General features: G+C 53.7%; 1 protein-coding gene and 1 pseudogene across 1 annotated transcript; one reads left to right on the top strand and one right to left on the bottom strand.

Moving 5' to 3' along the window:
* Positions 1 to 2,188: 2,188 nt before the first annotated feature.
* LRFN3 (leucine rich repeat and fibronectin type III domain containing 3) lies at positions 2,189 to 11,109 on the top strand. The gene is made up of 3 exons (XM_017848701.1): positions 2,189 to 3,247; positions 5,309 to 6,739; positions 10,466 to 11,109. The coding sequence occupies exons 2-3, from the start codon at positions 5,325 to 5,327 to the stop codon at positions 10,935 to 10,937; spliced, it is 1,887 nt and encodes a 628-aa protein (XP_017704190.1). The 5' UTR covers positions 2,189 to 3,247; positions 5,309 to 5,324; the 3' UTR covers positions 10,938 to 11,109.
* Positions 11,110 to 23,529: 12,420 nt separating this feature from the next.
* Positions 23,530 to 24,062, bottom strand: LOC108513039 (LYR motif-containing protein 2 pseudogene; annotated as a pseudogene).
* Positions 24,063 to 24,622: the final 560 nt, after the last annotated feature.

The following is a 24,622-nucleotide window of genomic DNA, read 5'->3' as shown; positions in this document are numbered from 1 at the left end:
TTTTAGTAGAAACAAGGTTTCACCATGTTGGCCAGGCTGGTCTCGAACTCCTGACCTTGGGTGATCTGCCCACCTCGGCCTCCCAAAGTGCTGGGATTACAGGCGTGAGACACTGTGCTTGGCCAGTTCCACTGAATTCTAATCCCAGTCCTGCTCTTGGGTTTAACTCCATGTCTTTCCCTCTGTCTCCGCCACCTCTGTAGCAGCCCTGAAGCTTCTGCATCCTTTTTCTGAATATCTGAGTGACCAGTAGCCGCTGTGCTTGGCCAGGAGCACTGATGAACTTTGCTAATGATCTGGAAATGCGGGCCCTGGGGCTGAGTTCATTTTACCTCCAATTTTCCAATATATAAGTGAAAGGAGCCGAGAGCCTATTCTGAAACCTTCAGCAGAGCTAGAGATGCCAGGGTAGAAGGACCCATAAACTCCTCCCAAGGTCACTTTACTCCTCCATTCAGATGGGAGATCCTGGGGTGGCTTCCAGGACCACTCATGTTCCCCAGAGTAAGGCCATGTCCCCTTCAGACCACCCAGCCAAGGTCGTGTCCCCTTTGGATCAGGTTCCTAAAATATCATGTCCCCCATGTTGCTATAACCAAGTTCCCAGGCCAGGCTTGTAGATGGTCACTCACAGCCAGCTTTCTGTGACACATCTGCCAGGAGAGCCTGTGACCCGAACCCAGCCTCCCCTCCCCTGTTCTCTCCCAAGCATCAGGACAGGCAGACCCCATTCCTGCAGAGTCAGTTCCATCCAGGGTCTTCTGTGGGGCGGTGAACCTGAGTGGGAAGGGGAGAGGAAGACAGTAGACACATTTATCTGGGTCAATCTGGCCAGCCCTCATCTCTACCCCATTTCCTATCTTCTCCCCCATCTCGAGCATATTTGGTCAATGTGTCTTTCTTTTCTTTTCTTTTTGAGACAGAGTCTCACTCTGTTGCCCACGCTGGAGTGCAGCGGTGTGATCCCGGCTTACTGCAAACTGTGCCTCTCAGGTTCCAGCAATTCTCTTGCCTCAGGCTCCTGAGTAGCTGAGATTACAGGCATGTGACACCACGCCCAGATAATTATTATTTTTATTTTTGTTTTATTTATTTAGCCTCGCTCTGTTCCCCAGGCTGGAGTGCAGTTGTGTGATCTTGGATCACTATAATCTCCACCTCCCGAGTTGGAGCGATTCTCCTGCCTCAGCCTCCCGAGTAGCTGGGATTACAGGTGCCGCCACCACACCCGGCTAATTTTTGTATTTTTAGTAGAGACGGGGTTTCTCCATGTTGGCCAGGCTGGTCTCCAACGTCTGACCTCAAGTGATCCGCCCGCCTCGGCCTCCCAAAGAGCCAGGATTACAGGCGTGAGCCACCGCGCCCGGCTGTCAGTGTGTCTTGAGGTCTTTCTCTAATCCCAGATCGCACAAGTTTTCCCTCTTGCAGCCAGAGAAAGGTGCCTTGGGAAGGAGCCCCTCTGGCCTGAAAGATCAAGCCTGTTGCTGGGCATGGCCAGGTAAGGAAACTCCACCCGTGGAAAGGACATTCCAGGGAGGTGGTGCTGAGACAGGGGGGCAGAAAGAAACAGGTTTGGGGGGCCAGTGGCTCTGGAATGAGGCGCTACACTCAAGGCTATGAATGGTTACTGAATGCACATACACACATACCATTCTCACAGCCCAGGTGCTGCGTCTTAGAGCGTGTGTGTCTGTGTGTGCGCGCGCACGCACGTCTCTATCTGTTGCTTTCTCTGACTTGTCCTTATCTCTTGTCACTCCATCTCTCTCTGTGTCTCGCTGTCTCTGTGCATTTCCATGTCTCGAATATGTGTGTTTCAATCTCTCCCTCTGCCTCTTTCCAGTTACTCCTCTCTGTCCATCAATCTAAGCCTGCCCATCTTTTTGTCTGCCTTTCTGTATCTCTGTTCTTCTCTGTCTCTCTGTCTCACAGTCTCTCCGTATCCAGGGATTCTCGTTCCCAGCAGCGCCAGGGCGACTCCATGGGAGGTGGGGCCGGGGTGCGTCTTTGAGAGAAGGGGCGGGTGCCTACGCCTTTAAGCGCGGGTGCGCGCGGAGCCTGCGCCTTTAAGCGCGGGTGCGCGCGCGGCCCTGGGTTCCCGGCGAGGAGGCCGCGGGAGCGCCCGGACCCGGCCCTCCAGCCCGGCCCCCGCCCGGCCCCGCCCCGGCCGTGGCGGGGGAGGGTGTCTGAGCGCGGCCCCTCCCCCCTGTGCCCCTGCGTGCGCTGCGGTGCCTCCATCCCGCGTGTCCCAGTCTGTCTGTCCGTCCCTCCGCTCCCAGGCCTCGCCCCACCCGGCCCTGGGGCTGCCCGGTCGACCCCCTCCCCACCGCAGCCGGTCCCCTCCCTCCGAGTCAGCCTCCGCCGCAGCCCAGGAAGCCAGCCGGGACGCTGCCGCCCCGGACCCCGCGCCCTAACCTCCACCTCGGGGGCCTGCACCCCGAGATTGAACCGGGAGTTCCGGAAACCCGAGCCTGGAACCCTGATCTGGGACCAGCAACCCCAGATCCGGCCGTGGAACCCCAAGATCTGGAGCCTGAACCCCAATATATGGGGCTGGAATCTCAACATCGGTCACTGGGACCTCAACATTTGGAGCCGGAACCCCACAATTTGGAACACAGACCCCAATATTTGGAGCAGAACCCCAATATTTGACATATAAAACCTCAAGCCTGGAGCTGAACTCTGAATTCTGCGCCTGGGACCTTGAAATCTGGGACTGGATTTCCAGTACTGTATGCTGGAACCCACTCTTGGGGACCTGAACCCTGGGATTCAGGCCTCAAATTCCAAGATCTGGACTGTGGGATTCCAAGGGGCCTGAACCCGAGTTTGGGCCTGAAGTCCTTGCTGCAGACCTGAATGCTGAAATCTGGGACTTGAGACCTCCCAATCTTGACTCAGCACCCCAGTATCTGAATGCACCACCCTGGTATCGGATCTCAGACTCTAAACCCCACCGTTTGGCTGCTTAGCATCCCAAGACTGGACCTGGGAGACCCTGACCCTGAACAACCCAAACTGGACCCCTAAAACTGGACCCTAGAGGCCCAATATTTTGGGGTCTGGGACCCCAAGTATTAAAGTCTGGAGACTCCGTTGCCACAGATTTGAGCCTAGTCAGGACACAGTCCCTCTACAGAAGCCTTGGGGACAGGAAAGGCATGACCAGATGCTCCCTCCAGAGTCCTGACCTCTGACTCCCCTGGAGCTAGAACTCTGCTCCCTGGGGCAGCTTCTAGCTCAGGTAAGGCTGCTGAAACCTCCAGGTGGGGAGGGGCTGGGAGGAGCGTTGTGGCTGCGGGTTACAGTACCAGGCACCCTTTGGCACTATTGGGGTTTCTCCAGAAAAAAAGACATTTCCCTGTGGGTCTACCTTCAGCTCCTGCTCTGCTCCAAACACTCTCTGGACACTGGCCAGCCCTGCCCCTCTCTGACCTCCCCTGCCCTAGTTGATGGTACCTCCAGGTCTCTGACCCCTGCAACCCTTACAGCCTCTCGCTGTCTGTCCTACCATCTCCACCACCTCTCTTGTCCACCACTCCTCTCTCTGGTCTCCTTTCTCCACCTGTCCTCTCAATGGCCATCTCTGTTCCCCTTTTCTCTCTCTGATCATCTTTGTGACACCCCTGTCCACAGGTCCTCTCTCCAGTTGCCTCTTCCTGCTGCTTCTCAGTGACCATCGCTGACATCTGTGTCCACTGTGCCTCTCTAATCATCATTCACCAGCTGTCTTGCTCTTTCTCCACCCCTGAATCTAAGCCTGGGTCTGTGACCGTCCCCATCCATCTTTGACATTGCTGTCCACCACTCTTCTCTCCAGCCGCCTCTGTCCATCTCTCCTCTCCAGCTTCCTCTGGCCACCTTTCCCTTTCTCTAGCCATCTCTCCCACTGCTCTTGCCCTCTTCCCACCCCTGACCCTAACTCCCAGTCTGCAACCCTCTTACCATCTCTGGCCACCTCTCCTCTCTCGCTCGCTGATACCCTCTGATCATCTCTGGCCACCTCTCCTCTCTCTCACTCGCTGATGCTCTCTGACCATCTCTGGCTGCCTCTCCTCTCTTTCTCATTCACTGATGCCCTCTGACCATCTCTGGCCACCTCTCCTCTCTCTCTCGCTGGCTGATTCCCTCTGATCATCTCAAACATCTCTGCTGCCTTTCCTGTCTCCTATGACCTCTTCCCGCACCATCCTCCTGAGCAGCTGTCCTGGACTCCCACTGACTCTGCCATGTCTATCCTTTTCCTCCTCTCTGACCGCCTTGCTGGCTTTGGGCCGTTTCTGACCACGTGTCTCTGACATGGTCATCTCCCCCAGATCTGAGCCCAATCCATGCTCTCCCTTCTCTTTGTCCACCACTCATCTTCCTGACCATCTCTAACCCCTTCTCTTCTTTGGTCATATCTGATCACTTCTGATCATTCCTGCCACCCTGGCTGCCCCGTCTCCCCATGGCCAGCTTTGACCATCTCTGACCATGTCTAAAGCCCTGTGGTTTTCCTACCACTCACCCAAACCAGCTGTCATTTCTCTGACCATTTCTTTTCTTTTTTCTTTTGGAGAGACAGAGTCTCGCTCTGTTGCCCGGGCTGTAGTGTGGTGGCACAGTCATAGCTCGCTGCAGCCTCAAACTCTTGGGCTCAAACTGATCCTCCCACCTCAGCGTCCCACGTAGCTAGGACCACAGGTGGGCGCCACTATGCCCAGCTAATTTTTTTTTTTTTTTTTTTGAGACAGAGTCTCATTCTGTCGCCCAGGCTGGAGTGCAGTGGCGCAATCTCGGCTCACTGCAAGCTCCACCTCCCAGGTTCACATCATTCTCCTGCCTCAGCCTCCCGAGTAGCTGGGACTACAGGTGCCTGCCACCATGCCCGGCTACTTTTTTGTATTTTTAGTACAGATGGGGTTTCACCGTGTTAGCCAGGATGGTCTCAATCTCCTGACCTCGTGATCTGCCCACTTCGGCCTCCCAAAGTGCTGGGATTACAGGCGTGAGCCACCGCACCCAGCCAACCCCAGCTAATTTTTGAGAATTTTTGTATAATAGATACACGGTCTCACTTTGTTGCCCAGGCTGGTCTTGAACTCCTGGCCTCAAGCCATCCTCCTGCCTCAGCCTCCCCAAATGCTGGGATTACAGGTGTGAGGTACCGCACCTGGCCTTCCTCTGGCTTTTGGTCACATCTGACGGTCTTTGACCAGCCCTTCTGCCCTCAGCCCACTGTGACCTTCTCTCCTGGTCTCAGACCACCCCCATCCCCTGTAGAACCCCTCTTCTGCCCTCACGCCTCACCTCTTCCCCACAGGACACTCCTGCCCGCGATGGCCATCCTCCCGTTGCTCCTGTGCCTGCTGCCACTGGCCCCCGCCTCATCTCCACCCCAGTCAGCCACACCAAGCCCGTGTCCCCGCCGCTGCCGCTGCCAGACACAGTCGCTGCCCCTAAGCGTGCTGTGCCCAGGGGCGGGCCTCCTGTTCGTGCCTCCCTCGCTGGACCGCCGGGCAGCTGAGCTGCGGCTGGCAGACAACTTCATCGCCTCTGTGCGCCGCCGCGACCTGGCCAACATGACGGGCCTGCTGCATCTGAGCCTGTCTCGGAATACCATCCGCCACGTGGCCGCTGGTGCCTTCGCCGACCTACGGGCCCTGCGTGCGCTGCACCTGGATGGCAACCGGCTGACCTCACTGGGCGAGGGCCAGCTGCGTGGCCTGGTCAACTTGCGCCACCTCATCCTTAGCAACAACCAACTGGCAGCGCTGGCGGCCGGCGCCCTGGATGACTGTGCCGAGACGCTGGAGGACCTCGATCTCTCCTACAACAACCTCGAACAGCTGCCCTGGGAGGCCCTGGGCCGCCTGGGCAATGTCAACACGTTGGGCCTTGACCACAACCTGCTGGCTTCCGTGCCCGCCGGCGCCTTTTCCCGCCTGCACAAGCTGGCCCGGCTGGACATGACCTCCAACCGCCTGACCACAATCCCACCCGACCCGCTCTTCTCCCGCCTGCCCCTGCTTGCCAGGCCCCGGGGCTCGCCCGCCTCTGCCCTGGTGCTGGCCTTTGGCGGGAACCCACTGCACTGCAACTGCGAGCTGGTGTGGCTGCGTCGCCTGGCACGGGAGGATGACCTCGAGGCCTGTGCGTCCCCACCTGCTCTGGGTGGCCGCTACTTCTGGGCGGTGGGCGAGGAGGAGTTTGTCTGCGAGCCACCCGTGGTGACTCACCGCTCACCACCCCTGGCAGTGCCCGCAGGTCGGCCAGCTGCCCTGCGCTGCCGGGCAGTGGGGGACCCAGAGCCCCGTGTGCGTTGGGTGTCACCCCAGGGCCGGCTGCTGGGCAACTCGAGCCGTGCCCGCGCCTTCCCCAATGGGACGCTGGAGCTGCTGGTCACCGAGCCGGGTGATGGTGGCATCTTCACTTGCATCGCGGCCAATGCAGCTGGTGAGGCCACAGCTGCCGTGGAGCTGACTGTGGGCCCCCCACCGCCTCCTCAGCTAGCCAACAGCACCAGCTGTGACCCCCCGCGGGACGGGGATCCTGATGCTCTCACCCCACCCTCAGCTGCCTCTGCCTCTGCCAAGGCAGTCGACACTGGGCCCCCTACCGACCGTGGCGTCCAGGTGACTGAGCACGGGGCCACAGCTGCTCTCGTCCAGTGGCCGGATCAGCAGCCTATCCCGGGCATCCGCATGTACCAGATCCAGTACAACAGCTCAGCTGATGACATCCTCGTTTACAGGTGCAGGGTCCAGGCACTGGGGTAGCTTGGATGGGGGAGTGAGGCAAGGGGAGGGTTGAGGGTACACCTACTAAAACCCTACACCGAAGCACAACTGATAAATGGTGCTGGAAGGTTCCAAAAGAAATCAGGCAGCAAAAGTAAAAGAAATCAGGCAGCAAAAATAAAAGAAATCAGGCAGCAAGGATAACAAGAATCTGGCAGAAAGAGTCAATGAAATCTGACAGCAGTGATAAAAAGAAGTCAGACAAGAAGGACGAAGCAAATGAGACAGCAAATGTTAAAATAAATCAGGCTACAGGGCTAAAAAAGATCAAGCAATAAGGATAAAAGAAATCAGGCTGCATGGGTAAAAAGAAATTAGGCAGCAAGAGTAAATAGTAGTAGCAAACATGAAAAGGAAACCAGGCAGCGGGAGGAGAAAGTAATCAGGGCAGAAGAATAAAATGTTAATGGGCAAGGGTGGGTGGGGGAGATAAGGGGATAAAAATAAATTTAAGTTGTAAAGATAAAGAGAGAAACACCAGGTTTTCCAGATGACAGGACTAGATACTAGCTGGGCAGCAGGAAGAAAAGGAGATCAAACAGGAAAGCACAGGGAGCCCAGAAAAAATGAAATAAGCAGCTCTGTTAGAAAAAGAAATCGGACCAGAGGTTAGAATGAAAATTGCAGGGAGGAGGTTCGATAGAGACTAGGCTTCGGGTGTGTGTGGTGTGATTCAAGTTCTAATATAAGTGACATCGCAGATTTTTTTTTTTTTTTTTTTTTTTTTGAGAGGATCTTGTTTGGTCGCCCCAGGCCTGGAGTGCAGTGGCGTGATCTCGGCTCACTGCAAGCTCCTGCCTCCTGGGTTCACGGCCATTCTCCTTCCTCCAAGCCTCCCCGAGTAGCTGGGACTACAGAATGCCCGCCACAATGCCCGGCCTAATTTTTTGTATTTTTAAGTAGAGAACGGGTTTCACCATGTTAGCCAGGATGGTTCGATCTCCCTGACCTTGTGATCCGCCCACCTCGGCCCTCCCAAAGTGCTGGGATTACAGGTGTGAGAGCCACCACGCCCGGCCCAGATTTTTTTTTTGAGACAGGGTCTCACTTTGTCACCCAGGCTGGAGTGCAGTGGTGCAATCTCTCACTACAACCTCCACTTCCCAGGTTCAAGCGATTCTCGTGCCTCAGCCTCCCGAGTAGCTGGGATTAGAGGCATGCACCACCACATCCAGCTAATATTTGCATTTTATTTTTAGTAGAGATGGGGTTTCACCATGTTGGCCAGGCTGGTCTCGAAGTCCTGACCTCAGGTGATCCACCTGCCTCAGCCTCCCAAAATGCTGGGATTACAGGCGTGAACCACCACACGCGGCATAGGTTTTTTATTTTCTAAATCAAATCAAACCTAGTTCAAGTTCCTTTTGCCAGGTAAACAGAAATACCCAATTTGCCACACTTGGGGGGGATTTTCTTCTCTCTTCTGTTGTTGCAAACACAGAACCTGGGGTTTACATACTCCAAGAGGTGGCTCAGTCCAGCTTGTCCCTCCAAGCTGGAGAGCACTCAGCACATCTGTGGTGACCACACGTGGTCAGCAGTGGTGGCTGTGGACCCAGGTGCCATTGACACCTCTTACCAAAGTTCAACCTTGCATGGATGGACTGCGGCTGTGGGTGAGTCCCTGTCCTCACGACCAGGCTGGGCCAAGGGTGCAGTCCCAAGGCCTGGCTGTAAAGACTGGACCTCCCCAGGGCTGAGGTCTGTGCCTTGGGGACCCAGTACCTGGATGTCCTTTCCCTCCCTTGGGGCCAACACCTCAAGAAAAGACCACATGATTTCCATTTCAGTTCTGGCAACCCACTGAGCTCATTCTACTCCGTTTCTCAGACATGACTCGGAAGATTCCACGAAAGCCCTGCCCCTGAAAATCACACAAGTCGGCCGGGCTTGGTGGCTCACGCCTGTAATCCCAGCACTTTGGGAGGCTGAGGCGGTGGATCACTGGGTCAGGAGTTTGAAACCATCTTGGCTAACACAGTGAAACCCCATCTCTACTAAATTAGCTGAGCGTGGTGGCATAAGCCTGTAGTCCCAGCTACTCAGGAGGCTGAGGCAGGAGAATCGCTTGAACCTGGGAGGCGGAGGTTGCAGTGAGCCAAGGCTGCGCCACTGCACTCCAGGCTGGGTGACAGAGTGAGACTCCATCTCAAAAAAAAAAAAGTCACACAAGTCCTGGCCATCTTGCCAGGTGGGGAATGGAATGAATGCTCTCCTAGACAGTCACCCTGCCCCAGGCAACCACGGAGTTCCCTGTACCTCTCTCATTAGAATAGCCTAGGAATAAAACAGGTGACAAGACAAGTCAACTCTCCAACAGGGTGCCCAGCTACAAAAGAAACTATAGTGAAATTGGGTGGTAAGGATTAAATGGAAACAAGAAAGAAAAAGATAAATAGAAACCTGCCAACAGAGATAAAAGAGAAGCAGGTGACAGAGCTGGGAGAAATAAGGCAACAGGGAGAAAAAGAAAGCAGCAGTGATTTAGGCACGTTAGTTTAATGAAAAGGGAATCAGACGACAGCACTCATTGGAAAACAGGCTATTGATACAGTCATAATCATAAGGCAATAGGGCTGGGGGACATTTATTGGCAGGTTACAAGGAAATCGGTCAGTAGCGGTACAGGGAGATCAGGTGGTTCGATTGGAGAGAATCCTAGCTGTGCACTAGAGGAAAATCAGGCAGCTGGAAAAGGGAAATTTGGCATAGGCTACAGGAAGTAAGGGAACCAGAGGGAAATTGGCAAGGGTCTGGAGGAGACTGGGAGGTACAATGTGAGGGAAATTGGATGGGGGGTGGCTAGAAGACAAAAGGATTAAATTAGAGGGAAATTGGACAGGGTTAAAGCAGAATTAGGTGGTGAACTGGAGAGATGACTGGCAGTGGGGCCAGAGTGAAATCAGGCAGAGGATTGGGGCAAAATTGGGCAGGGAGGCTAGAGCAGAGCTGGGCTGCAGACTGGAGGGAAATTGCATGGGCAGTGCAAAAAGAAAATTGGGCAGTTGGGTATAAAATGAAACTGGCAAGGTGTGGTGGCTCACGCCTGTAATCCCAATACTTAAGGAGGCCAAGGCAGGAGGCTGGACTGCCTTGAAGCCAGGAATTTGAGGCCAGGAGTTTGAGACCAGCCTGGGCAATATAGCAAGAGCCCATCTCTACAAAAAAAATTTTTTTAATTAGCTGGGCATGGTAGTGCATGCCTGTAGTTCCAGCTACTCAGGACGCTGAGGCAGGAGGATGACTTGAGTCCAGGAGTTAGAGGCTGCAGTGAGCCGTGATCATGCCACTGCACTCCAGCTTGGGCAACAGAGCAAGACCCTGTTTCTGAGAAAACAGAAAAAAAGAAAAGAAACAGGATGGATTGGAAGAACTCATGTGGTGAGCTGTTAAAGAAATCGGGTGGTGGGACTAGAGTGAAATTGGGCAGCAGGCTATGAGGATATGTGAGAGGATGGGCTAGAGTGAAATTGGCCAACACTGGAGGGATATCAGTCAGGTGGCTGAATGGGATGTCAGACCAAAGGGAATTGGGGTGGTGGTGAGAGGAAGCTCACTGGGTAAAATGAAATGAGGCAGTAGACTGGTGGGAAGCCTAGCCCCGCAGGGAGTTTGGTGGGGGAAGCACAGGATGGGGGCTGGGCAGCCTGAGACCTGACCCCAACTTGCCTGCCCTGCAGGATGATCCCGGCGGACAGCCGCTCGTTCCTGCTGACGGACCTGGCGTCGGGCCGGGCCTACGACCTGTGCGTGCTCGCCGTGTACGAGGACAGCGCCACGGGGCTCACAGCCACACGGCCTGTGGGCTGCGCCCACTTCTCCACCGAACCCGCCCTGCGGCCATGCGGGGCGCCGCACGCTCCCTTCCTGGGTGGCACGATGATCATCGCGCTGGGCGGCGTCATCGTGGCCTCGGTACTGGTCTTCATCTTCGTGCTGCTGATGCGCTACAAGGTGCACGGCGGCCAGCCCCCCGGCAAGGCCAAGACTCCTGCGCCTGTCAGCAGCGTTTGCTCCCAGACCAATGGCGCCCTGGGCCCCACGCCCACGCCCGCCCCGCCCGCCCCTGAGCCGGCGGCGCTCAGGGCCCACACCGTGGTCCAGCTGGACTGCGAGCCCTGGGGGCCCGGCCACGAACCTGTGGGACCCTAGCCAGGCGCCCCCCCCCCCAAGGCTTCTCTGGCCCCACGGACAGCAGGACCCGGACACCCTGTGGGACCTGGCCTCAGACTCACCAAATTGCTCATGGTTTTTAAAACTCTGATGGGGAGGGTGTCGGGGACACAGGGCACAACAAGAAAGTCCTATTTTTCTAAGCTTGGGCCTAGACCCTTGCCCTCGTCTCTGTCTATGGGGGTTGGGGGACGGAGCGGGGTCTGGAGCTGGGGAATGCCTCCTTTGGGGAGAGACATCCCCCACCCCACCCTGCCCAGTTCAGTCTGAGGACGCTGGAGGAGGCTGAGGATGGTGATCCATTCAGACAATAGATGTTCCCTGTGTGTTTGCTCTGGGCATGCCCTGGGTTGGGGGATGCTGTGGTGATCCAGAGAGCCCTGAGCCCTGCCCGCAGGGGCCTAAAGTCAAATGGGAGACAGACACATCACCAGACAGTGATAGCCCAGAGTGACCAGGGATGTGGGGATGAGGGAAGCCTGGGGGATTGTGACAGTCCAGAAGAGGTACCCTGCTCAGCCCCAGGTGTGGTCAGGGAGGGCTTCCTGGAGGAGGACACGTGATCTGAGAATGACATTTGAAAGAGATAACTGGGCAAAGAGCAGAAGGAAAGGTCTTTCAGGCAGAGGGCACAGCACAAGCAAGGTGGTGGTGTGCCCTGGGCACTGGGGGTGCTATGGTAGAGGTGAGGCAGGAGGGTTGAGCAGGGTCTAGGACCTCCAGGCTGAGGAGCTCAGACTGTGGCCTGATGGTACTGGGGAGCCATGGAGGGTTGTATGCAAGGGAGGGATGGGGTCAGATTGGGGCTTTAGGAAGATCCTTCTAGTGCTCTGAGGAGGGTGGACCCAAGGGGAAGACTGAAGCTGGGAGCTCCAGGGGAGGCTGGGGCAGGGACCTGGGTGCATGAGGACAACGTTGGATCAGCTGAGCTGGGGGACAAGAAAAGGGAGTGGGTTGATAGAGACACTCGGGAAGCTGTGGGAAGCTGAGGCAGTGGGTTATGGAGCTGCGGGGCCGTGGGGTGGGGCAGGGAGATGGTGGGGACTACCCTGATACAGGACCAGGGAGGAGGAGCAGGTTTGGGAAAGATGATATGCCCGGTGGGGAACTTGGTAGATGTAGGGGCCCTGAGGATGTCCAGGGTGTGGCATTCAGGAGGCTGCAGGAACCCTGGTCTGAGGCTGAAGCTGGGAACAGAAATGAGGGCTTTGTCAGCAGAGACGGGAACTGATGCTGCTAGGGTTAAGACGGCCTCTTGTGGGGGGTGGTTCCAAGTCCCCACTATGGGACTTTTTTTTTTTTTTAAAGAGATGGGGTCTCGCTATATTGCCCAGGCTGATCCCAAACTGGCCTCAAGTGATCCTCCCTCCTCAGCCTCCTGGATTGCTGGGATTACAGGTGTGAGCCACTGCCCCTGGCTAGGGACTTTCCATATTTAAGGGTGATGCAAAGAAAAACCTAACAAAGACTAAACAGGAACAGCAGGCAGAGGGGCAGGGGGAAGAAGACCAAGCAATTCAGACCCGAGAGACTCTTGTGTGCAATGATATAAATAAAGGCTGTGGTGACGCCCCGGAGAGCAGTGTTAGGGGGTCAGTTGGGGCAGATGGCAGATTCAGCTGATTTGAGAGGAGGGGGTAAGAAAGTGTAGCTAGAGGGTGCAACCCCTGTCAACCTGTGGGCCTGGAGTCTGGGTTGATCTGGACCTTTCAGCCCCATGTCTCTGCAGGGCAGGTCCTTCCTCTGTCTTGGGCTGCCCTAGGCCCCATGGCACAACAAGCCTGGAGATTTGTAGAACCAAACCCTGGCCTAGGAGATGTTGAGCCTCCTTGGAGATCCAGGAATGGGGTTGGCAGTAAGAGGAATAGCACCCCCTGAACTCAGGGCTTCACTAGTGATGTCCCCAGAGGCAGAAGTGTGGAAGGAACCTGGGGTCTGTTACCTGGAGGGACACTGGCGTGAGGGCATGGTAAAGAGAGCCCAAGTTGAACTGGCCCTACTCATGACCTGGGGCACATGACCGTGACCTCATGGGATCACACATCCTAGATTCTGCCACAGCTTTTCTGGGGGATCTAGGCCTTGAACATACTATGCCATGAGTCATGGGGCCAGCCTGAGTCCTGGGGTACCCGGTCTGACCACCCCTCACTCCCCAAGGCCCCAGCAGCATCATGAGGTCCTTCTTCTTGTTGGTTAGCCTTGGGCAGCTGAAGTCAGGTGAGGTCATCAAGAAGAGTGAGGGCATGAGTCTTGGGGAAAGGGGCCTAGGAGCGGGGAATGGTGGCTCGAACCTATGGTCCCAGCTACTCAGGAGGCTAAGGCGGGAGGATCACTTGAGCCCAGGAGTTCGAGGCTGCAGTGAGCTAGGATTGCGCCACTGCACTCTAGCCTGGGCCATAGAGCGACACCCTGTCTCCAAAAAAATAGAAAAGGAGGCTGGGCGCGGTGGCCCAAGCCTGTAATCCCAGCACTTTGGGAGGCCGAGACGGGCGGATCACGAGGTCAGGAGATCGAGACCCTCCTGACTAACACGGTGAAACCCCGTCTCTACTAAAAAATACAAAAAACTAGCCGGGCGAGGTGGCGGGCGCCTGTAGTCCCAGCTACTCGGGAGGCTGAGGCAGGAGAATGGCGTAAATCTGGGAGGTGAAGCTTGCAGTGAGCCGAGATCCGGCCACTGCACTCCAGCCTGGGCGACAGAGCGAGACTCCATCTCAAAATAAATAAATAAATAAATCAAATAAAATGAAAAGAAAGAAAGAAAAGGAGCCTAGGGAGGGAATAGTCGGTGTGGGCGGTAGGGGTGCCTAGGGGCTGCTACATTACCAGTTGCTCCCCTCAGGGGGAGCCAGAGGCGCACTGTTCCTAAATCCTCTTTTTTTTTTTGAGATGAAGGCTCGCTCTTGTCGCAGCCGCAGCCGGAGTGGAGTGCAATGGCACGATCTGGGCTCACTGCAACCCCCGTCTCCTGGGTTCAAGCGATTCTTCTGCCTCAGCCTCTCGAGTAGCTGGGATTACAGGCGCCTGTCACTATGCCCGACTAATTTCTTTATTTCTCCGTGTTGGCCAGGATGGTCTTGATCTCTTAACCTCGTGATCCACCCACCTCAGCCTCCCAAAGTGCTGGGATTACAGGTGTGAGCCACTGCGCCCGGCCCTAAACCCTCATTTTTAAATGTGAGCAATCCTTTCTGTGTGCAGTGTGCTGGGGATTCATTGCTGAACAAATACAGCACAGGTGCTGCCTTCGCAGGGCTCACCATTTGATGGTGACACAAATGGTTTCTGAGGTGTTTTTTTTGTTTGTTTGTTTTTTTAAGACAGAGTCTCGATGTCGCCCAGGCTGTAGTGCAGTGGCACGATCATGGCTCACTGCAGCCTCCACCTCCCAGGCTCAAGTGATCCTCCTACCTCAGCCTCCCCAGTAGCTGGGATTATAGGCATGTGCCACCACACCCAGCTAATTTTTGTATTTTTGTAGAGATGGGGGTCTCACTATGTTTGCAGACTGGTCTTGAACTCCTGACCTCAAGTGGTTCTCCTGCCTTGGCCTCCCACAGTGCTGGGATTACAGATCTGATCATAGATGTTAAATAATCACACCAGCAAGTGTAAGCATCTGCGGTGACCAAGGGGTGCCATGCAGGAGACACATACAGAAGTGCACGACCCTGTAACCAGGGGCCCTGACCCAGCAAGAGAGATTGAGGAGGCTTCCTGGAGGAGGGGAGGCCTGGCTGAGACCTGAAGGATGTGCAGGTTGGAGTTAACCACGAAAGGGGTGGGAAGGGTATTCCATGCAAATGGAACAGCCTGTGCTGAGGGAAGTAGAGGAGGGAAGGGAAGAGAGTGACCTTGGGTTGAGGCTGGAGAGCAGGAAGGGAGCTGATGACGCAGGACCCCACAGGCTGCTGGGAGGAGTCTGGATTGTCCTCTTAAGTGGTATGAGAAGCTGTTGAAGGGTTTTTTGGGGTTTGTTGTTTTTTTACACAGAGTCTCATTGTCGTCTAGGCTGGAGTGCAGTGGCACAATCTTGGCTCACTGCAACCTCCGCTACCTGGGTTCAAGTGATTCTGCCTCAGCCTCCTGAGTAGCGGGGATTACATGTGCGCGCCACCACACCCAGCTAATTTTTGTATTTTTAGTAGAGACTGCTTCACCATGTTGGCCAGGCTGGTCTCGAACTCCTGACCTCGTGATCTACCTGCCTTGCCCTCTCAAAGTGTTGGGATTACAGGTGGCATGAGCCACCCCGCCTGGCCCATTGAAGGGTTTTGAGGTCTAATGAGAGTAGCAGTCTCTGATCTCAAGGAAGCTCTGGGGGTAGGAGGATACTGCAATAGTCCAAGCAGAAGGGTGATCGGGACCAAGTTGGCACCTGAAGTGGTTGAAGAGAGATTTGAGACGACCTTACCAGAGGCCCCCGCCCCCCACGCAGCAGAAAGTGTGCCCTACTGTACGCTACCCAGTTCTCCAGAAAGATTGCAGAGAGACAAGAAGAGTTGTGAGACACTGGGCTCTGATATCCACGGCCCCACCCCTTAGATGGGGGAGCTGACTTCTGTGTAGCATGGGAATGACGGACCTTTTCCAGGCTCAAGTAGCAGGCAGACAGTGGATGGAGGCTGAGAGGCAGTGGCCGTGGGTGGTCAGGGGGAATGTGGACACAGGAAATGCAGGGCTGGAAGGGGGACACACACTTGGTAGTAGCTGATTACAAATTTGGAAGCAGGAAGGATGGGAGGAGGGCAGGCTGGTCCCTCTAGCATGGGTCCCCCATGTTCCCCCACAGCATGCCTGGACCACCCCCACCCCCCTGCAGAAACACACACACACAATCACGTGTATCTAGGATTTAAAGTTAAAATGTTGCTTGTCACCGGGCCTGGTGGCTCACGCCTGTAATCCCAGCACTTAGGGAGGCCGAGGTGGGCGGATCACAAGGTCAGGAGATTGAGACCATCCTGGTTAACATGGTGAAACCTCGTCTCTACTAAAAATACAAAAAAAATTAGCCGGGCGTTGTGGCAGGCGCCTGTAGTCCCAGCTACTGGGGAGGCTGAGGCAGGAGAATGGCGTGAACCCGGGAGGCAGAGTTTGCAGTAAGCCGAGATCACGCCACTGCACTCCAGCCTGGGCGACAGAGCGAGACTCCTGTCTCAAAAAAAAAAAAAAAAAGTTACCTGTCAGCCAGGCACAGTGGCTCATGACTGTAATCCCAGTGCTTTGAGAGGCCACCCTCAGGGAAGATTGCTTGAGCCCAGGAGTTCAAGACCAGCCTCTCAATTCTGTGGACCCCCTGAGGCGCACTTCACTCTCCCCAGCCCTGTGGATAAAACAGCAATTCCTTAGGGACTTTAACTTCCCCCAAAATGCTGTGGTCTCCCAGGCAACATAGCCATACCCCATCTCTACAAATAATAATAATTAGCTTGTCCAACTGCCCAGCTAAGTCCATCAATTTCCTGAGCTCAGGGAGTACGACTACTTCTACTGTCAATTCCTCATCTGCCTTTGACCCTGCAGTTTTTAGACCAAAGCTCCGGCTGCTGGAGCATTTTCTTGAAGTGACTGTAGTCCCAATACCAGGGTTCTCCCCTGTCTGTGTACTGCCAGATCCAACCCGTGTGTCTTGGGGTGGCTAAATCTGACAAAGGCCCTGAGTATCTGGGGACACCTGTGATCTCCTGCAAGGCTGAGGCTAATGCCACGCTTTTGCAGCTCTTTGCATGGGCACATATGTGAGAGAATCAGATAAAAGGTGCTCCCAAAAAGCATGTTTCTGTTCAGGGTGGAACCTGGGCCTGCCTCCTGCCTTTGGGTCCTCCCTGATGGTTGTGCCCTCTCATACCTCGCAAAAGCAAGGAGAGGTATCAGTGCTTCCTGTTGTCCTCACCTGTGCGGAGTGACACTGGGAACATTGTGGTGACCAACACAGCCCTAGCCCTTGCCCTCAGAGTTCTAGTTCAAGGCTGGGAGCAGTGGCTCATGCCTGTAATCCCAACACTTTGGGAAGCTGAGGCAGGTGGGTCACTTGAGGTCAGGAGTTCGCGACCAGTCTGGCCAACATGGTGAAACCCCATCTCTACTAAAAATACAAAAATTAGCCGGGTGTGATGGCGGGCACCTATAATCCCAGCTACCTGGGAGGCTTGATCTTAGCCAAAAGGCCAAGAAGCCTTCTGAGGTTTCTGACTGGGCCTGGGATGGGAGGTGGGGAGACAGTCCAAGATTTCCTGAGGCAGGGCTAACTTTACGGCAGTGTGACTGTGGGGTTGCACCGTGCCCCAAACTTAGAAGGACCCTATGCTTGTTTTAATGCCCTGCTGTCACTATCTTGAAATTATTACAAAAGCTAAGAGAGGGCCAGGTGCAGTGGCTCACGCCTGTAATCCCAACACTTTGGGAGGATGAAGCGGGCGAATCATCTGAGGTCAAGAGTTCAAAACCAGCCTGGCAAACATGGCGAAAACCCGTCTCTACTAAAACTACAAAAAATTACCCAGACGTGGTGGCAGTAATCCCAGCTACTTGGGAGGCTGAGGCAGGAGAATCGCTTGAACCCGGAAGGCGGAGGTTGCAGTGAGCCCAGATCCCGCCACCACACTCTCGCCTAGGTGACAGAGCAAGATTCCGTCTTAAAAAAAAAAAAAAAAAAAGCCAACAGAGAAAGAGGAAGGGAAAGGACTGCAAGCTCGAAGAATGAGCCAGAATTTAGTGTGGCTGCAGCACCATGGGAGAAGGGCACTGTGGGGCCATGGAGGGTGGAGGGTGATAAGGTGGAGGGACAGGGTCAGGCTTGCACTTTAGAAAAATCCATCTGGCAACCGGGTGCAGTGGCTCACACCTGTAATCCCAGCACTTTGGGAGGCCAAGATGGGCGGACCACCTGAGGTCTGGAGTTGGAGACCAGCCTGACCAACGTGGAGAAACCCTGTCTGTACTAAAAATACAAAATTAGCTGGGCATGGTGGCACATACACGTAATCCCAGCTACTTGGGAGGCTGAGGCAGGAGAATCGCTTCCGGGAGGCGGAGGTTGCAGTGAGCCGAGATTGCACCATTGCACTCCAGCTTAGGCAACAAGAGCGAAACTCCGTCTCAGAAAAAAAAAAAGAAAGAAAGATCCGTCTAGCTGCCATGGAGAGGATGGATGGGGGCACGTGGCCAGGGAGAAGATGGGGGACTCGGCTTCCTGTGGAAGGGGCTAGGAGTGTCGGTGATACTGAGGAGGAGAGGCCAGCGTGGCCAGGGTTATCAGAACCTTAAATGCTTGGGTAACAGACATCTCAATGCAGGAGATGGGCTGGGAGACCCCAAAACCACAGAATGAACCCAGAGCCTCATTTTCACTTGCAAGTTTGTACCATGGGTGGCGGGGGATGCAGAAGGGTAGGTTACAGAATGTCACTCACTGGTAAGTACTTGAAAATCTTTTTATATGAAAACTCGCATGGATAGACTGATGGAGGTGAATACAAAATTGGCAAGAATTTTGAGTATAAAATGTGAGATTTCAAAGGACTTTCTTCTGGGTATGTTCTGGCTTCAACTCCGTGGACTCCGTGGACCCCCTGAGGCTCACTTCACTCTCCCCAGCCCTCTGGGTAAAACAGCAGTTCCTTGGGAACTTCCTCTTCAGCTTCCCCCTAAATGCTTTGGCCCCAGGGAGCTGGGAACGAGCCCCTTCCTGCTTCTCTACTCACATTAGGGGACATCGACCCCTAATACCTGTTTTTCTTCTCTGTTGACAACCTTCATATTTCTTTTCCTTTTTTTATTTTTTGAGACGGAGTCTCGCTCTGTTATCCAGGCTGGATTGCAATGGTGAGATCTCTGCTCACCACAACCTCCACCTCCCTGGTTCAAGCGATTCTCCTGCCTCGGCATCCCGAGTAGGTGCGACTACAGATGTGTGCCATCATGCCTGGCTAATTTTTGTATTTTTAGTAGCGACAGAGTTTCACCATGTTGGCCAAGCTGATCTCAAACTCCTGACCTCGTGATCCACCTGCCTCAGCCTCCCAAAGTGTTGAGTTTATAGGCCTGAGTCAACTCACCATGTTACAACCTCCATATTTCCATCCTCAACCCCAGTATCTCTCCTAAGCCCAGACCTGGCTTACCTCAGCTTCCCAGATCCCTCTTCTTGGACATCCCCTGGGGCCCCACACACCCACTGGATCCCACACCTACCTCAGCTTCTTCCCGGACCCATGCCTCCTCCTAGGTCCTGTCTGGGAGAGCAACCCCCATTCAGCCTCCTGAATGTCCCCCACCTCCCCTTACTCCCTGCCCTGGCCCCATCCTGGGCTAGCCCCATCTGGATCCTTGCACTGGGCTCCTGGCCTCAGTCTCTTCTCTGGTCCAGGATCTTCCTAAAGCCAAACCCTCCTCTGCATAGACACCCCCATGGCTCCCCAGGGTTCCTGGGACAGTCTGAGCTCCTCAGCCTCTAGCATCCCAGCCCTTCCCACGCCATCCCTCTTCCCCAGTTCTGTTTCTAGCACATATGTTTGTTCCCCACCTCAGACTGGAAGGAAACACTAACCACATCCTCTGCTTATGATGAAGGAGGATCTTAAGCAAGTGACATATGAAGCTATTGAAGGAAAGCGGGTTCCGGCTGGGCATGATGGCTCACGCCTGTAATCCCTGCACTTTGGGAGGCCATGCTGGAGAGATCACTTGAGACCAGGAGTTCGAGACCAGACTGGCCAACATGGCGAAACCCCGTCTCTACTAAAAATACAAAAATTAGCTGGGCGTGGTGGCAGGTGCCTATAATCCCAGATACTCAGGAGGCTGAGGCAGGAGCATCGCTTGAATCCAGGAGGCGGAGGTTGTAGTGAGCTGAGATCACCCCATTGCACTCCAGCCTGGGTGACAGAGTGAGACTCTGTCTCAAGAGAAAAAAAAAGAAAGAACATGGGTTCCTTCTTGAATGCTCCCCTTATTCCCCCCACCAAAGGTAATGTTCTGGGGGAGAAGGAAGCCTGAGTGCACCTCCTAGCATCTGGGGGAGAGGCAGTTGGAAACTGTACCCAGGGTCCCTTGCTTCTCAATTTCTAGAGATCCAGCCTTGCCCTCCTCTCTGAGATCCTCCCTGAAGGCTGTAGCTCCATTGTTCTCAGCTTCTGGGAAGCTAAAAGGAGGTTCTGGGAAGAAGAAAGTGATGTATACAGCCCGTTGTTTTCCGACGGGAACCTCTGTCCTCAAATCCTCTAGACTTCCACATCCAGGCATCTGGTGCCATCTCCTGCCTCTGCCTCTGGTTGCTTCCACAATCCAGGAGCCCAGGCCTCTAGCTTCCTCCTTCCCCAAACTCAGGAGTTCAGGTCTGCAGTCCCCCCTTCCTCAGGCACAGAAGCCCCATCTCCACTCCCCTCCATCCTCAGAACACAGGTTCCCAGCCCCCTTCCTAGGATCCTCAAGTTCAAAAGAGGCTGAAAACTTCTCTCTCAGCAGGCTCAGGAGTCCTGCCCCTCACCCCACCGGGCCCGCCGCCTCTTTTCTAATTTTAAATTTATTTTATTTTATTTTTTGAGACAGAGTCTCGCTCTGTCACCCAGGCTGGAGTGCAGTGGCACAATCTCAGCTCACTGCAACCTCTGCCAGGTTCAAGCAATTGTCCTGCCTCATCCTCCCAAGTAGCTGGGACTACAGGCAGCCGCTGCCAAGCCCAGCTAATTTTTTTGTATTTTAGTAGAGATGGCGTTTCACTGTCTTAGCCAGGATGGTTTCGATCTCCTGACCTCATGATCCACCCCCCTTGGCCTCCCAAAGTGCTAGGATTACAGGCATGAACCACCGTACCTGACCTTTTTTATTTTTGGAGACTGAGCTTCACTCTGTGACCCAGGCCAGAGTCCAGTGGCACTATCTCAGCTCACTGCAGCCTTGATCTCCCTGGGTCAAGCAATCCTTCCACCTCAGCCTCCCGAGTAGCTGGGACCACAGGTGTGTGCCACCACACCCAGCTGTGCCCCTCTTGTCTTAAGATGGTCTTCAGGTCTCAGCTTCTTCAGCTTGTGCCTTCAGTCCCTTATTCTGTCTGAGAAACTTAAATCCCTCACTCTCTCCAAATACAACCACTTCCTCAATACTCAAAGGGCTTCCTCCGATGCTGGGTGCACTGGCTCACACCTGTAATCGCAGCACTTTGGGAGACTGAGGAGGAGGGTGGATCACCTGAAGTCAGGAGTTCGAGACCAGCCTGGCCAACATGTGAAACCCTGTCTCTACTCAAAATACAAAAATTAGATGGGCATAGTGGCACCCACCTGTAGTCTCAGCTACTCGGAAAACCGAGGCAGGAGAATTGCTTGAACCCGGGAGGCAGAGGTTGCAGTGAGCCAAGATCACGCCACTGCATTCCAACCTGGGCAACAGAGCAAGATTCTATTAAAAAAAAAAAAAAAAAAAAAGGGCCAGGCGCGGTGGCTCACACCCATAATCCCAGAACTTTGGGAGGCCGAGGTGGGCGGATCACCTGAGGTCAGGAGTTCGAGACCAGCCTGACCAACATGGAGAAACCCAATCTCTACTAAAACTGCAAAATTAGCGAGGCATGGTGGTGCATGCTTGTAATTCCAGCTACTCAAGAGGCTGAGGCAGGAGAATCGTCGAATCGTCTGAATCCGGGAGGCAGAGGTTGGGGTGAGCTGAGATTTCACCATTGCATTCCAGCCTGGTCAACAAGAGCGAAACTCCGTCTTAAAAAAAAAAAAAGGCCGGGCGCGGTGGCTCAAGCCTGTAATCCCAGCACTTTGGGAGGCCGAGACGGGCGGATCACGAGGTCAGGAGATCGAGACCATCCTGGCTAACCCGGTGAAACCCTGTCTCTACTAAAAAATACAAAAAACTAGCTGGGCGAGGTGGTGGGCGCCTGTAGTCCCAGCTACTCGGGAGGCTGAGGCAGGAGAATGGCATGAACCCGGGAGGCGGACCTTGCAGTGAGCTGAGATCCGGCCACTGCACTCCAGCCTGGGGGACAGAGCAAGACTCAGTCTCAAAAAAAAAAAAAAAAAAAAAAAAGGCTTTCCCGGAAAAAATTTCTTTCTTGTCCCTCTTTTTTGTTTTTTTTTTTTTTTTTTTCAGCTTTATTGAGATACAATTCAATGGATTTGGGTATATTCAGAGTTGTGCAACCTAACACCACAGGCTAACTGTAGGATATTTTCATTACCCTGAAAAGAAACCCTACACCCCGCCGGGCACGATCGTTCATGCCTGTAATCCCAGCACTTTGGGAGGCCGAGGCGGGTGGATCACAAGGTCAGGAGATCGAGACCATCCTGGCTAACATGGTGAAACCCCACCTCTACTAAAAATACAAAAAATTAGCCCGGCATGGTGGCGGGCATCTGTCGTCCCAGCTACTCGGGAGGCTGAGGCAGGAGAATGGCGTGAACCCAGGAGGAGGAGCTTGCAGTGAACCTAGACTGTGCCACTGCACTCCAGCCTGGGCGACAGAGTGAGACTCCATCTCAAAAAAAAAAAAAAAAAGAAACCCTGCACTCATTAACAGTTAATCCATTCCACCTACAGCCAGCCTAGGCAACCACTAATCTTTCTGCCTATTCTGGACACTTAATATGAATGGAATCATCATGTGTTCTTTTGTGACTGGCTTCTTTCACTTAACGTTTTCAAGGTTTATCCATGTTTAGCATATATCAGTATATCAGTCCTTCGTTTCTTTTTAGTGCCAAATAATGGTTATGGGCCTGGGGTAGAATTGCTAAATCATGCAGCAGCTGTGTTTCATCTTTTGAGGAACTGACAGTCTGTTTCCTGAAGTGGCTGCACCATTTTACATTCCCACCAACAATGTATGAGGGTTCCAATTTCTGCACATCTTCACCAACACTTTTTATTATTTCTCTTTTTAATTACAGCCATTCTAGTGAATGTGAAGTGATAGCTCATAGTTTTTTGTTTGTTTGTTTGTTTGTTTGAGACAGAGTCTCACTCTGTCATCCAGGCTAGAGTGCAGTAGGCACAATCACAGCTCACTGCAACCTCCACTTCCTGGGTTCAAGTGATTCTCCTGCCTCAGCCTCCCGAGTAGCTGGGACTACAGGCATGCACCACCACACCCGGTTAATTTTTGCATTTTTAGGAGAGATGAGATTTCACCATGTTGGCCAGGCTGGTCTCTAACTCCTGACCTCAAGTGATCCACCTACCTTGGCCTCTTAAAGTATTGGGATTACAAGCATGAGCCATTGCACCTGGCCTCATGGTAGTTTAGATTTACACCTCCCGGCCGGACGCGGTGGCTCACCCCTGTAATCCCAGCACTCTGGGAGGCCAAGGCAGGTGGATCACGAGGTCTGGAGATCGAGACCATCCTGGCTAACACAGTGAAACCCCATCTCTACTAAAAATACAAAAAATTAACCGGGCATGGTGGCGGGCACCTGTAGCCCCAGCTACTTGGGGGGCTGAGGCAGGAGAATGGGTGGACCCGGGAGGCGGAGCTTGCAGTAAGCCGCGATTGAGCCACTGCACATCAGCCTGGGTGAAAGAGGGAGACTCCATTTCAAAAAAAGAAAAAGATTTACACTTCCCTAATGATTGTGTCCGGCATCTTTCATGTGCAAACTGACCATTTGTTAGTGGTTTTTGCTTCTTTTAAAACTGCTGAGCCATCCATAAACATTTTCAAAATGCAGGGTATGTTTTTCAGTGTTAAGGCAACTGTTTTGATGTGTTTTCCTTTACTCTCTATCACCAAATATTGTACATACAAATAGTAAGACTGGGCTTTGTGTTGTCCATTGTTAATCCTAAATGCAACAAACCACATGGAGACTTTGAAAATCCTTCAGAATAATGCTATACTTAAGATTTTGCTAAAGCAAGTGTTTTTTCTAACTCCTTGAGCTGCATATTGCCTTGAGTAATCATCATCCGAATTGTATCCTCTTGAATTCTTTTGAATTCTTCCCTTGCCCAATCCTTCAGGTATTTGCGATCAGAATCATTTGGAACTTACTGAATTGTTTGGAAAATCCTTCTGTAAAGGAGAACTTGCTGCCTTCTGATGAACTGCTTTAACGTTAGTGTTGCTGGGGGTAAGTGGGAAGTGGCCATGTCTACCAGCGGTCCGCTGGAGCCTTAGCTGGTCTTTTTCCTTCTCTTTTTCCTTCTCTCCCTCTCCATTCCTTACACTATCTCCCTCTCCCCTCGTCCATCTCTTCATCTCACCATAACCTTTTTTTCTAAATTTTAAAAATTTTTTTTAAACGGAGTTTCGTTCAGGCTGGAGTGCAATGGCGTGATCTCAGCTCACTGAAACCTCTACCTCCCCAGTTCAAGCAATTCTTCTGCCTCACCCTCCAGAGTAGTTGGAGTAACTGGGATTACAGGCACATGCCACTACGCCCGGCTAATTTTTGGGTCCTTAGTAGAGACGGGGCTTTACCATGTTGGCCAGGCTGGTCTCAAACTTCTGACCTCAGATGATCCACTTACCTCTGCCTTCCTAAGTGCTGGGATTACAGGCGTGAGCCACTGTGCCTGGCCTTCACTGTAACTTTTGTGTATCTTTCCCTCTCCCACTTTTACTCTCTATGCCAATCTCCGTCCCCACCTCCCCATATCTGTCTTTCCTTTCTCTGTCCCTCCATCTGCCCTCTTTTCCCCACCCAGCA

The sequence above is a fragment of the Rhinopithecus bieti genome, unplaced genomic scaffold, assembly GCF_001698545.2.
Source record: "Rhinopithecus bieti isolate Rb0 unplaced genomic scaffold, ASM169854v2 scaffold_32059, whole genome shotgun sequence".
Classification (NCBI taxonomy): Eukaryota; Metazoa; Chordata; class Mammalia; order Primates; family Cercopithecidae; genus Rhinopithecus; species Rhinopithecus bieti.
This window is presented reverse-complemented; position numbering and strand designations above follow the sequence as displayed.